We start from the raw sequence: 14,497 nt of genomic DNA, 5'->3' as shown, positions 1-14,497 counted from the left end.
TCTGAGGCACAACATCAAAACGTCAATATTCTGTAGTGTATTTATTTACACTATAAAAGTCATGAATAAGTAATTCTAAGAACTGTAGCGTTTATTACGCTGCGCTGAAAATGTGACGCTATGCGCGAAAAGGCAAGCTCTCTGCGTTTTGCTAAGAAAACACGGTGTTGCCACCTACCTTGAAATCTACAAAATATGTCCTCCAAGATTGTGCGCGCACGCTGTATGCTCGCTACAACGGAGGCCACTCTTTCGTTTTCTGTGATTATTGCGAGGTGGCGCTCATGTCTCGAGCACTGCCTCCTGAATCTGAATAATCATTTTTTTCGCTCTGAACGTGAAATAAATGTTTTATTCCAGTCACTGTCTCAAGGCGGAAGACTATCGTCATTCGCCAACATTTGCAGTCGAACATGCAGATACGGGGCCAATTTTAGTTCTCTCTCTTTGTACCTCTTTTCTCCAACCCCAGTGTATGGTAGCATACCAGGTAGTGCCTTCTGGTTAAACTTTCTGTTTTCCTTTACTCTGTATCTCTCTCTCTGTTTCTCTTGAAAAAACACAAAAGTAGACAACATTGAGATTTGTTGCTTTTTTTCCTTGGTTTCTTTATCCCACGTGTGCCTCAACAGGGTATATTTGACACTTTTTTAGGGGCGAAGCTTCTAATGGCGTGGCCAGCGGTCGCACATACCCGAAAGGGCAGTCCTTAAAATATCCGGTGGATGGCGGCACTTGTATGTGATGAATACACGATGAAAAGATGTGAGATTGCTTTACTAGGAGTGTTCACTGGATAGAAGTACTGACGGATGGCATATAGAGGGACGGACTGATGGACGCACTGAGGACAGACAAACAGAGGGGCGGATGGACGGACAGACGGAAGAACGGACGTACAGATCACAAGGATGGACCGACACACGGACGAAGGCACGCATGGGCGGACGGAAGCAAGAGCGAGTGGACGGACGGAAGGACGGACGGACGGACGGACGGACGGATGCTTCGCGCCACCAATCATAATTCCCTACGTGGATGTACGATGATCTTTGCTTGCATTAGTCCAGAACGCTAGCAAGCACAGCTGCATTTCTTTTCTGGTAGAATATTGTCGAAAAATGTTTGGCAACACTGTTTCCTTTCCGTCAACCGTAACGTTTTAAAATCTGATTCCGCTTTGCATTATACCTGTAACTACCAAGAACTCTCTGAACTTTTTCATAAAGAATAGCAAGCATTTATTAATGCCCTCTTAACTTTCCTGCCCTTTCCAATTCTTCTATTCCTCTGCGTTATCTCCCCAAAGCGAAATATGATATTAAATCAATGAATGGTACCTGTTAACAGCCTCAACGTATGGGCTGTTCTCGTTGACCTGAGCTGATATGGACGTTCCCATAACAGTTTCTGTGAAAAGGAAATTCAACACATTGTTATGCCTTCTGAACCAACAACAATAAGGCCTATGCTTGACAGAAAGTTTTGTACACATACCGCAAACAATGTCCAAAGTACAGAGGGTGACCTTCGGGACGACGTCGAACTTTGCCCCACTCTGTGACAGCTCTTTTAGTTTACTGCAGAGGAGGAACGATTGGGTGTTGATTGTTTCGGCGAAGTCTTCCAGAATCTTAAAATGAAACGCTGGCGTGAAGAGCCGCCTCCGAGAGCGCCATTTGTCACCTTTGCTATTTGTGGAAGAAAGAAGCATAGGATATTTTTATTTGCCTTTCGAAGAGTGGCTTTGCGCAATTAGTAATCAGTTCAATAATTAATGTTAAAAAAGCCGGACACATGACAATGCGTGCCAGAAAGTTGCACTTTGTATATCACTATGCAGAACGTGTGTGGGCCTATTTAGCTATCATACATGCAAATATGTTCGAAAGATTTATTTATTGATTGATTGATGGATTAATTGATTGATTGATATGTGGAGTTTAACGTCCCAAAACCACATTATGATTATGAGAGAAGCCATGTGGAGGGCTCCACAAATTGTGACCTCCTGGGGTGTTTAACGTGCGCCTAAATCAGAGCAAATGTTCCTACATCATTTTCGCCTTACATTCACACATGAAACTCGTGTTTGCGCCGAAAAGCATTGCTTGCTTTTTATAAGAGAATCTGCTTCACTTCGAAGCACGAGTGTTGCAGTGCCTTTTAAAGCACATGCCATACATTAACACGATTGCCAGCTTGTGATGCTAAGATCCTATAAGTCATCTGAAAAGGTCAAAATAAGCACGAGCAGTATTTTTTTATTCAAGAAGCTTCTTTACTTTTTCATAATCAACTTGGCCGAGTTTGCGCTTCTATTCTGGCTTTTACATTACGCGTAGGACGTGGTTGCCCGAATGCACACAACGTGAAAATAGTTTGCGCACTTGGTCTGAGTGGTAAGTAAGTATTTAGAGACACCAGAGTGTCCCAATAACAAAAATGAGCCAATAAAGCATTTTTAAGAAAAATTTATTTTCACAAATGCTTAACCAGTCAAGGGTGACATCCGCTCTCATTCCAAATAGCACGGGAAATTGGACTTCTAATATGAGCCTTGTGAGAAACGGAGAAATATACCCGGACCCGAGCGTCTGGCTACATTCAAGGTCAACAAAATAAGTGCGTGTGCATCGCAATAAAGAGCATCGCTTGAGCTTAAGGCTCGGCTACATCAATAAAGAGCCATGCATCATTTCCTTCACTAATTTGTTTTTGTGTCCGGATGTGCTCAGCGTACGCTCAGGGTTCACAATGGGTTTTATTATCACCTTCGTTTAGCTTCAGTGCCCGTAGTAATTTAGAGATGCCTAAACACCGGCACTACAAGAAGACATATTAGCTTTTTAAGAATTTTCAAGTGTAACGAGTACCATTGTGTGTTAGCTTCGTATGAATTGCTTGTACCTGCTATTGTCAAAACGTGTTGTTTTTGTACTGATTTTTCTTTATTGTATTGCACAATTAATTATTATATCCATTCTTACTAAACATATATTTTATTTGCGTGACTCGCTACTCTTACAATGCAACGTGCCCACTGAGGGTCCTTTGAGCTATCTCATTGCCGCGATTACCTTTGTCAGTCTCATCGCTTGATTGTTCCCAAGGAATACAAGTAAAGAAAAAATGAAATAAATTAAATGAATATGAAGAATATAAGAATCGTTCAATGGAGAACAACGTTGGGGCTCTTTCCAGAAAATGAAAAAGCCATACCTTGTAAGCAAGCCATTTCCAAGCCAGCGATGTAGAAGGTTGTATTGAACGCCCTTCGTCAAAATTTTGTTGCTGGACAGTATTTGCTGCAAGTTCAACTTATGAAATTAGGCATTCACATGCGTCATAACAACGTCCTATTTTTAAAAAAGTACACAACGATCAAGTCTCTCCTAAGTATCGCTGACTGCATTCATCGAAGTAAAAGAGCAAAGTATTTCTCCTGGATTGTTAAACAACCCTTGTGCAATGCTCAGGTGCAGCCTATTCACAAAAGGAATCTTCGTGCACTCCAGTTTACTTATGCACGGAATCTTAGATTTTAAATTTTCTTGGTAATTTTGGGTACATCAACAGGAAATTTCGCCTGCTGGTGACCACCCTATATAAATTTAAGTTGCGATGGTGTAAGTGGTTATAGTGAATGCTAGGTTTACAAATTTTTTCAGCACCTCGACGCGTTGCCAGAGAAAGGTCACACACATAACACTTGTGTAACAATCTTCGCTCATCGCACCATTGTTCTATATGGTGAACTCTTTATTTTACTAATGCACTAAATGACACGGGCATAGTGGTTGCCTTTTTCTTAGGCTGGCTACACCTTATGAAGTGAAGCGACATGAAACGAATTTCGAACTAGGCGAAAACTCGGTAGCTGCATTTCGCTCGCACAAAAACGCTGCAACCTTGCGTTTACATGACAGTGACATGGAAAGACGTAAAGGTAACCTGAAATTTGGGAATAATTTCGTAAACTGCAGGTCAGAAACGTTTTATGCGTTCTCTAGAAAATGTGGTGGTTCTTCCAAAGGAAACCATAGTATTCCGTGCACATGTTCACATAAGTAGGGCTGACAGTTGAGTGAGTTCATACGTGTGTACAGTTTTACAATTTTGCGAAAAAGAAGTTTTTTTTTCGTTTTTTGTTTTGCTCTTTTTTTCTTGTTGTGTGTAGCCATGGGAGTCTATGAATAGATTGTCTGGCTATAAAATAAACTTCTATATATAGTTGGCACTTGCGTTCTTTCGGTGAGTCACGGTAAGTCATCTGTGTCACGCTGATCTGAGACGGTACACTAAAATTTTGTGGCGTCACTCCGGCCTCTAGGAATACACGTAGGGTGCAGCGTCACTGCTAAAAAACTTCACTTATCTAAACTAATTTGAGGAGAGAAAACAGAGAGCGCAGAGTAATCGCGTAGTGAAAATAAATGGGCGCCACGACTCTTTCATGATCTGGCCTGTCAGACACAAAATGTCTATTCAGTCCTCTAGTATACAAGCAAGGCACTTACAAGCAATGGCGCTTCAGGCTTACAAACAAGAATTCACCAGTGGAAGATTAGACTCCACCAAACTTGTTAGAAGCGAAAATAACAATATAAAGAAAGCATCTTTTTTACGGTTCACCTGAGGTGAGGTCCCCTTAACATCCTTCCCCCTCTAAGTTTCACTTCGCTATGAGCGGTTATTTTTTTCTTGGTAGCAATGCTTGCTGCATTTTGTGGTGTGGGCTGAGGCTTTATTACTTTCCTACTTCACAATAAACTAAGTTGCAACAATCAGGCCAGGCCTTCGGCATGTACAATTCATTGGCGTTTAGAGAAAGTTTCCTCGCTTAGCAAATAAGCCTGAACACGTCACATAGAAATTCAGCGAATTAATTGATGGACTCCTTACTGTCTCACGTTTTGAGTAACAATTTTAGCATCTCGATGACATCGAGGCAGAAACCTAGTTGTGCCACAGCACAGGCATTTGTTCTGACTAGTTGATGTACTACACTGACGAAACGCTGTGTAAGCTAGCAAGAGAGAAGGAATATAAGACAGACAGGTAGGTGGACTACGTAAAGTGTGCTATCCTACACGTCAGAAGGGGAAAAGAGAGGGAAAGAGAAAAAGAATGGGTTTCACATTGCACGCACAGTGCAGGGTTTCTGAGGCAGTCCCTCAGGAAGAGCAATTATCAAAGAAATCAAAGAAGTAGTAAATGTAAGCGCACCTCTACGTACTCAGCCTTGTACAAAGTAAGCAGAGGCGTGAATCCCAAGTACATCAAGTGCCTGCCATGCCTTTGAAATCGGGCATGTAATCCACAAATCGCGGCGAAGAACACTGCAAGATAATGGAAGGAAAATACTACAGAAAACTTTGAATGCCAGAGTATGTCAGCGTAATTCAAAGGTGTTAAATTTAACTACCCGTAAAGCATAGAACGGAAAATAAATCGGCCGTTTTTTCGTTGTATTGCACTTATGAAGGTGAAATTCTTTGTTCTCTGTTACACAACATTTATGCTTCTGCCGTGTAAGGCTTACCAGATAATTTGTCAGGCTACTGTGCTCACGGCTCGTGTTGGTTTTGTTGGGCGGCTCACACATATCAATGCGGGTGAAATGCGAGAAGCGTGCACTCACACTTGTAATGCAATTCTGAAAAGAACTCCAAGAGTTCCATGTGGCTCCCACAGTGGCGCATCTAATAATTAAATTGCTGTCTTGCACGCCAAAATGCAGAATTTATTTATTTCTTGCCGTTAAGAGCTTGACTGTTCAACACAGGAATGCCTGTCCAGAAGTGACCATGACCACACTCTAGGGAAAAAAATTGCCCGCAGCTTCCCTCGGGGGAACACTGAGGAGGATGCGGAGCATATAATTGGTTAACAGGGTGTTAAAGTACGACTTACTTGGGTAGATGGCTAAATTGGTTAACGTGGTTGTGAAATGGGGTGTTAAATTGCGACTTACTTGGGTCGATGGCTAAATTGGTTAACGTGGTTGTAGGAGGGGGTGATAAATGAGTGAACACGTACACACGTATGCGAAAGGACGGCGCTGGTCGAAGGGACGTCGATCATTGTGTTTGTGGATTCGTTGGAATTCATTTCACGCGACCTTGGACGTCGACGCGCCGTACAAACCAATCGACGAGCGGCAACTGAGCGAGCGAGCGCCGACCTTGAGTATATATACAGCGCGACGGCGCATGCACTGTCAGCTGTTGAATGTTCTCGAAGCGCGACGCCACATGCGCGTCCACTGGAGAATCAGGAGAATTGTAGATGTCGAACGCGGTGTGTAGAGAAGGAAGGGTGCACAGATGGCGGAGGAGTGAAGCGCGCGCGGTGTGTAGAGGAGAAAGGGATGCACAGATGGTGGAAGAGTGGGCGACGGCACGACGGCGCATGCGCGCGCGTCAGCTGTCGAATGTTCGAGAAGCGGTGCGGACGGCACGGACGGCGCACTACAAGGCGCGAGTATAAGATGCTTCCGCATCTAAAAGAACTAAAAGGGGTAGAAAGGTTAGTGCATTTGGGGATCAACATATTCGCTACAACGTTACTCTTGGTGCTTTTGGGGATTAACTTCAAGATAATAAACAGTTAGTCCTTGAAGGATCAACTGCAAGACGACTAAAGGTGGCTCCTGAGAAGACTAATGAATACTCCTGTAAGGAGTAACAGCTGATTTTTGGAAATGGTTCCTTAACAGAGCTAATCTTATTGTCGTAAGCAATAAGTGTTTATCCCGGGAAATCATCCTTGGGAGAGTGGCAGTTACTTTCCAAATTGAACTGTTAATCCACTTGAACAGTTTGAAGGGACTAATGATTTACGCACTATTTATTCATCTGGCCATGTTCCCCAGACTGACATGATAGCTAAGGTAAGCGGCGCTTTACTCAGTGAATACTGTGAATATGCGTAGGAAAGAAAAATTTCAGACACTAATTCAAAGCTAGCAACATTTATTACCCTCAAACAGGGCAATGTTGGCCCTAATACCTGCAAGAAATATTGCCGCGAACCATGCATTGGGTTTGTTTATGTTTTGTTTTTTTCGGCCTGGCTGCGCCGGCCTGTGCTATCGCCGTTTTCGCAGCGTTTCGAACAAACGCTATCCAACAACGCTTCAGGCGTTGTTCGATAGAAACAACGCTTCAAGCGTTGTTTGTTAGAAGCGCTGTTCGAACGAACAGCGTTTCTGACAAACGCTATCACGGCGTTCTCGATACAATTCGACTTTTCGAGAAACCCTCGCGCCGAGGGATATAAATTCCCGCACAGCCGATGCCGCGTCATTCGATTGCCGACGCTCACTAGCGTGCCCGTCGTTTTGCCGGCCGCTGCTTCGCCGCCTGTGTATTCTTTCAGTTGTTAGGGGAGCACAGGTTTGCTCCAATAAACTTGTTTTCCTTATAGACAACTGTGTCGTCCTTTGCTGCGTGACAATATAACAAAAATTGTTATAAAAATAAAATAGCTAGAAGACGACGACTTGGTCGCCTAAACATCAATAACGCAGTCGTATGCTCATAAAACATGCTAAGACATGGCGCTGACATTGGTTTTTAGCTTTCATATATTTATAATAAAATGTACCAGCGTGACGAAAATCAGAAACTTGTCTTAAAAATTGGCACAGGGGCGTGATTTACTGAGCGAGTTGAAGAAAATGGTGATCACACTTCAAGGTGACGGTGTTCATTCTTAAAGCTTTGCACAAAACAAGCCGCGAAGGAGTTTCGCATGTGTGCTGGGGTGTTCGTTTCTTCGGAGAAGGTTGTGGTGTTCAGTGAACTGAACAGCCGATCCACAGAAACACAAATGCACTTGCGTCCACAATTTCAGCCCATGTAACGAAGTATGTTCTTCAGAGCTACATTAATAGCCTGTGAAGCGGCTTTCGCCTTTTACGGAATCGGAGCAAGAAATATTACGACGAGGGACGAAAACGAACACTCTTGACTACAATGACTGCGAGCGATTCCGAAGAAATTCAGCGTGGATGGATTCACTTTATACGCGCTGAAATGTCCGTCAGATTTGCATGATTGTTACCAATATTAAACAATGTCAAGTCTGTTGAACGAAGTTTTAAATCCTTATAATGGGTGGCGCAGTATACACCTACGACAATCTAATCCTTTCTCGTGTTATTTTCTTCATCGTAGCTGTAAGGGCGCTGACGAGCCTTGTCAACGGTTTACTGAACCCTTTAATATGCATTTGTCACATCCTTCATTCCTCAGTCCCCTGTCTCGCGTAACCACCAGTCCACGACCCTGACAAAGAAGAAAGGTGAATTTCAGGACAATACGACGCACCTGATCGAGAGCCAGACGTTTGAAAGGCTGCTGACGCATGCACCCAACAAAGGCTACACAAAAGGGGTCATTTAATCCTTTCAACCCTACCTGAGGGACTATGTGAGCTGTTCGTCCACATGCTGCTCCGTCAGCGCTCTCCACCCGGACCCACGAGTTGCAGCAGGGCAGCCACCACACCCACTCCCAAAATCAGATTTTCGACAGAGGAGCCTGCCCTCTTTCTCCGCTTACGCATCGGCTGCTAGCTCCGGCGGAACGGGTACACAGAGAGTTGGGACGGGGAGACCCGAAGTGCTGTCATTGCCCGCATACCGAAACACTGCATCACATTATCTTCGTGTATGAGGGCTATTCGGATGCGCGCAGATCACTCTTTGGTGCTTACAGCAAACTGGGACTCTTCACTGTTGATGTGATTCTCTTTCCCCGTGCAGACGCATGCCTGGTCAAGCATGCGCAAGCTGACCTCATCACCTTCTTCAAGACTTCTGTGCTCTTTGAGCGCTTGTGACCTGAAAGAACTTAAGCGCCTACCCGTCAAGTTCTACTGAACTCCTATTAGTGAGTGCTATGAACCTCACTTTTCCCGTTCAGAGGTTACGCGCTTCGGCGAGGGCTTCACGCACTCTCTGCAACGCGTCGATGCGGGCCATTGGCTTCCTTGCGGTGACCATACCTGTCCGGCCTTCTTGGGAGCTTTCCTGATCAGCTGCGCAGACTCACTCGCTGGATTCCGTGGCGACCGGTTGTTCCCTCACGACCGCCGACGTCAGCGTAGCTCTGGCTGACTGGGCCGGCGCTACGCCTTCTCCTTCACCAATCTTCGACGACAGCGTAGCTCTGGCCTACTGGACTTGCCATACGCTATCTCCTGACGCCGACAAGAGCTCTCGCCAGTGGTGCCCCGTCCTCGGACTCCTGCAACCGTGTCAATATATACCTGTCTTGTCTTTACTTCCGTCGTTCACTGTCCCTACGCCTCAGTCGCTCCTTCCTCTCTCTCTCTCTATCTCTTTAGCTTTTAATCCTATCCTTTTTATCTCTTCTCTGCCCCCATTCCTTGTGAACTACTGTTAAGGTGTCCTCCTCCTGAGAGACAGTTACGGGGCTCACTTTTCCATTCTTTTCACTTATAAACACTTCCCCTAGTCAGCTGCACATGGCGCGTGGGGGCTTGTGAGTCCGTTGTGCGAAGCAGATCTAATGACCCTCAGCGCGCTTTTTTTTCTGTTCTCTAAACTTATCCTCCCTATATCTTTTATTTTCATACCCCATTCTCGTGCTGACCTGCTGAGGTGTCCTCGAAAGGAGGAACAGTTACGGGTCAGCACTTTTCTCTCCTTTTTTTTTGGTTATAACCACTTATATCTTCTCCTTAGTCCTACAAATTTGCACACGACATGCACTTCACCACACTTGGTCTTCTGGTGGACAAACGACATGATTTGAGGACTATCATGGACGTTACTCCCCCTGCATTTTTTCTTAGAATGTAGAAGGTAAAAGTAAAAAAGAGAGAGAAAACAAAACAAAAAGAAATGGGGCAGCTTGGAAATCAGCTGAACAAGGCCTGCAACAGCGAACCTTGTCGATCTAAATTTTTAAGAACTTACTATGTGTTATCTTTTGTGGTGTTTCATGCGTTTTTACCCGGTGTTGCAAGCTGCGACTAAGGCATCTTAGTCGCCGTTTTTGCCACAGCTTCCCTGGCCAACGAGGCTGGATCAACTTGACAGTGAGGGATACACTATCACTCCACTTTGCAACAATCCTGGCGTCGGGGTGCCTGTTTTTTTGTTGTAGAAATCGCCTCTTGTTTGGTTGTAGAAACCGGTGTCACTTGGGCATTTCGAAGGCCACTGAACAGGTGGTCTATCTACTCCACTGACAAGGATGAGAAGCCACACGGGTGGTTTGGAAGGACATCGAATCAATTGTCCATAGAGTTGACGGAGCACCCGACGTCTCCACTGAAACCTCGAGGGCTATTGAGCGACGGAATCGGAAACAGAGCAAACGCGCATTCTTATTCCCAGTCTGCTCGCATGTGGGCGTTATAAATTATCTAATGAAATATTTGTGCCATTTGGAATGATGGAAAAATGGAAAAGCTCATAATCTCGAAAACAGCAACATGCTGGCTCCCTATGCCAATTATTGCCAGTTTGTTTCCGCTGCCATATCGTGGGCAGCGTTAAGTAGTGCTTTGCTTTTTAGGTGTGCCCGGGTGGAACAGCGAGTTCGGGGACGTGTTTCTTTTTCCTCTGTAGTGATTTCTTTTGCGTGTATTGTGTGAAACAAATGATAGTCACCGCCAATGAATAAAAAGGCTGTCCCAGCACCACACAGCCCTATAGGGTGAGCGAGAAACAGCGTTCGTCATCGACATGTGGTTGGACCGCTTGATAACGTGAAACACCCGTTTAGAAAACTTCTCGTCTTGAAGTGGTATGGTCTCCTCGAACCAACGCATCTGGCGAGAGAAGAACCACCATTCTCTGTCTACGCTGCGTTCGGTCTCTGCGTCCATGGTCGTGATTCAATTGTTTACGAGCAGCACCTCTTCTTCGGAAGACGTCAGCTTCCGCCTTCGCCGCTTCAATGCCAGCATCAAGCTGCATGATCACACTCGTGTAAAGAAACCATTGCAGCCTTCTCATCGCGAAATTCGGTTCTGTGGTTGTTCAAGATGGCACAAGCTTGCAAAGCAAGTCACGACGGCCTCCAAAACGTGTAAACATAAACCACACTACCCATACACAGCCACAAAACGGCAACGCCATTTGCTCTTGCAATGACAACAATGCCAAAGTATCGCTGCCTAATAACATAAAAGCCAAACATTCAATATTAGGTATGCATAAACACTTCATTGAAATGTTCATACAAAAATAAGAGACGCTTGTGGTCTTTTAGGTGCATATAATTTTTTCACTTACTATAACATGAACCCTGACACAAACACCGGAGTAATCGCTGAACAAGCTCTTTAACGCTATCGCATTAAAATCGCTATAAAAACTGCGGATACATGCGGCTGGAACACGAACCTTCCAGGAGGGCGTCAGCACCTCCTAAAAGTGGCACATACTCCTCCCAACATCTCTGGTAGTACCTATCAAGGGGAATAACTAGATAGAACCAGATGTAACTCGATGCAAATGACCCGTAACTAAACAGGCGTAACAAGCAGAAAGTTGATAAAGCGCAAACCTAAGGTAGCCTGCCTGTCACACACTGAGTTAGTGAAGCTGCCTAATAAAATTTTCTCATATTCCTCAAAGCCATGCGCTTGATTTTACCACGTGCTACAAACCACGTGCTTACTTCAACCAGTGACGTCATCGACGGTTTCGTGAAAAGAGCAGTGGGAGCTCTGCGAACGGGAATTGCTGGGAGCCTGCGCTTTTCATGTTCACATTGGTGACGCTGAAATTTGCGCAGGCTTTATAACTACATAATTCACAGGTGTAGTTTTGTTTTTAATTTTCAACTTTGCTCTCATCAAGGCCAAGTCCTTTAAGTACTCGACAAATTCAAATACGTCTTCTGGGAGCTATGTTTACACGCGACTCTGGTGCACTGCCTACGACTGTGTTGAGTGGTGCGTGTTTCAATAGTGCGCGTTCAAATTGGGCGCCATCAGAAACTGCGCAACATAAAAAATTGAAGAGCGCGCGTGAATGGTAGCCTAAGCAAGGACGACATCAAAGCAAGGTCAACCACGAGAGAGCGCTGTGCAAACGATCAACGTGCAAATGACCCAATAGAAAACCAGCACGAAGATTCCAGCGACCAATTGCAAATAACCAAAAAACTTCAGCATCGCTAATTAGAACAGGACAAGTGGGCCAGAGTTCAAGATATATCCTAAGCCGAAGAACAAGAGAGTTCGAATAAGACGTGGTGAGCGGAACGACTATGCTTGGGTCTTGAACTTAGTTCTGTACGCTGACAGAACTATTTTACCACATCCGCTTAATGTTTTGCTAAATTTGTACTTCTTTGTAAATAGCATTCGCTTTAGTTCTTTATTAAAGTTTATGTGGGTGTTTGTTGAGCCGACGGCTTTGTTATCGTAAAGCTCTCAGTGGCTCAGCCTTAGACAATAACCACCGACTATTAAAAAAAGAGAACATGAATCACAAAGACCAAATTCGTATTCACTGCATTCAGGTAGTAAAACTGTTAACTATTATTATATAGCTGCAATGCTGTGCTAACTATCAAAGCAAGTGACCAGCCGACCCGACAAGCACACGTGATTCGCGAAAAACGAGCGAAATTGACATCGGCGAAATTCTGGTGCATTGCCTACGAGAAAAGTAGCTGTATTGAGGTAGCAAGCACTGTTGTAAACTATTTATAAATAGTCGCAATACTGTGGTAATTAGCAAAGTTACTTCGCGCATGTAAGTTACATGTAAGTAGCATTTTAGCGTGTAAGTTACACGGAAATGTAAAGGATTTTCTCAGGTTGGCTGAAGCATTGTAAGAGAAATGTCAAAAAGTTTCTATGTCAAGAAAGTTTCGCTGTTAGGGGTTTTTCCGCCATCTGATGAATTTTACAAGAATACGCAAGCGTACCTCTGACAGAAGGTTTGAAAATATATTGTTATACTTTAGTGATAATTAAAATGGTTCAGTTTATAACTTGATTTCAACTATGAATCAAGTTGAAATCAAGAAGAAATGCACGTGGACCGGGTACGTAGCACGTAGGCAGGATAACCGCTGGTCATTAAAGGAGCCCTGAAACAATTTTTTGAGTAGCCATAGAATTAGTTCACTTGCAAAGCGTCTTGCCCTACAACTTCATAGAGGCAAAAGATTTAGGAATCCGTCCAGTAGGAGTGGATTTACAAAGATATGTTGGGCGCTGCAATCGCATTCTCTCTTTTTTCGTCCCGACGAAAGCGCTGGAAGCGAAGCGAGGTGAAATGGGAGGGGTAAACAAAGAACGCGACGCGCGCCTCATGTCCTTGAGTATTATTCTTTTCTTCGAATGCGCGGCTTTCTCAGTGTGATCGCACGTGCATGCGTGGACAAGTCGTGGCCTAGCGCAATAATCTATTTAACGACCGAGCACGCCACGTTCAAATCAGCCAATGGCTTATAGATGGGCTTAGTACGAAAGATTTTCGGGCCGATTCAGTGATTTGTCGAGAGAAGAAAAAGCAATTTTTAGCTGAATTGATAATTTTTTGCAAACTCCAGGCCGCCTGCTCCACTATAATATTCGGCTCGCGTGTTGTGGCAAGCCTCTACTACCGATCGGCAGCGTTTTCTGACCATGCTCAAAAATTGTTTCAGGGCCCCTTTAAGGGCGACTGACTGGATTCCCAGAAAAGCCAAACGCACGAAGGGTAGACAGAAAGTTAGGTGGGCCGATGATATCAAAAAAAAAGGTCGCTGGTATAACGTGCGAACGGAAATCACAAGACTGGGTTTGTTCGCAGATCATAGAAAACGCATTTGCCCTGCAGTGGGCATAGTGAGGCTCATGATGATGATGAGTTTATAACATATAGAGAATAAATTTCATCGCATCCACAAGCCTATTTACGGCATATAGTAAAATGTCAATTTGTTACAGATGTTATCACTAAGCCTTTGTAATGCCTATGACCCTGAGGTTATAACAAAATAAATAAATATTAAGTGTGTTGTGATGAACCCGTCTGAGACAGCGTGCACGTGTTTTCGATTTCTTTTTTTTTGCAAACTTAAACAAGAACTTACTTGAGTTGAAACTGACAGGTGAGTTGGGTGGAAAACATGACTTGTATATTATCCATAAGCCTTGAAAAGGCACCTGCTCCTCGCGGTGAGGCAGGCTCTTGAGATGCTTGTACGTTTTCCACTGTACCCTTCGGGCAATCCAGGTGAGCACTGCGGCCAATAGGAGAGCACCAACGACAGTCAATGCAGTGCCCTTTAAAAAGCGCGAGGCAAGTACAAGGGCGCCGCTTGGCGAGAGGAATTGGATCATCACTGGTTTGTCAGCTGCAAAGTATACGAAGAAATCATCAAAATTGGTTCACAATTGAGGTGGAGCATATACACTTTTTTATCGAGCTGCGTTCGTGTCAGCCAGAAAGCACTGCACCACACAGAGCACATGCACCGATAATGCAAAACTCTGACTAATCGGCTCC

General features: G+C 44.4%; 1 protein-coding gene across 1 annotated transcript in view; it reads right to left on the bottom strand.

Moving 5' to 3' along the window:
• LOC119167597 (cytochrome P450 4c3) overlaps positions 1 to 14,497 on the bottom strand; it is a 32,148-nt gene that overhangs the window by 12,454 nt on the left and 5,197 nt on the right. Inside the window, exons 2-6 of the mRNA XM_037419095.2 lie at positions 14,082 to 14,345; positions 5,230 to 5,342; positions 3,223 to 3,308; positions 1,498 to 1,691; positions 1,341 to 1,410 (exon numbers count right to left, since the gene is read on the bottom strand). Coding sequence (XP_037274992.2) covers positions 1,341 to 1,410; positions 1,498 to 1,691; positions 3,223 to 3,308; positions 5,230 to 5,342; positions 14,082 to 14,331 — 713 coding nt within the window. The 5' untranslated portion in view covers positions 14,332 to 14,345. The remainder of the gene's footprint in view (positions 1 to 1,340; positions 1,411 to 1,497; positions 1,692 to 3,222; positions 3,309 to 5,229; positions 5,343 to 14,081; positions 14,346 to 14,497) is intronic.

Source organism: Rhipicephalus microplus, chromosome 6 (assembly GCF_043290135.1).
Source record: "Rhipicephalus microplus isolate Deutch F79 chromosome 6, USDA_Rmic, whole genome shotgun sequence".
Taxonomy (NCBI): Eukaryota; Metazoa; Arthropoda; class Arachnida; order Ixodida; family Ixodidae; genus Rhipicephalus; species Rhipicephalus microplus.
Note: the sequence above shows the minus strand (reverse complement) of the source record. Positions and strands in the feature narration are given on the sequence as shown.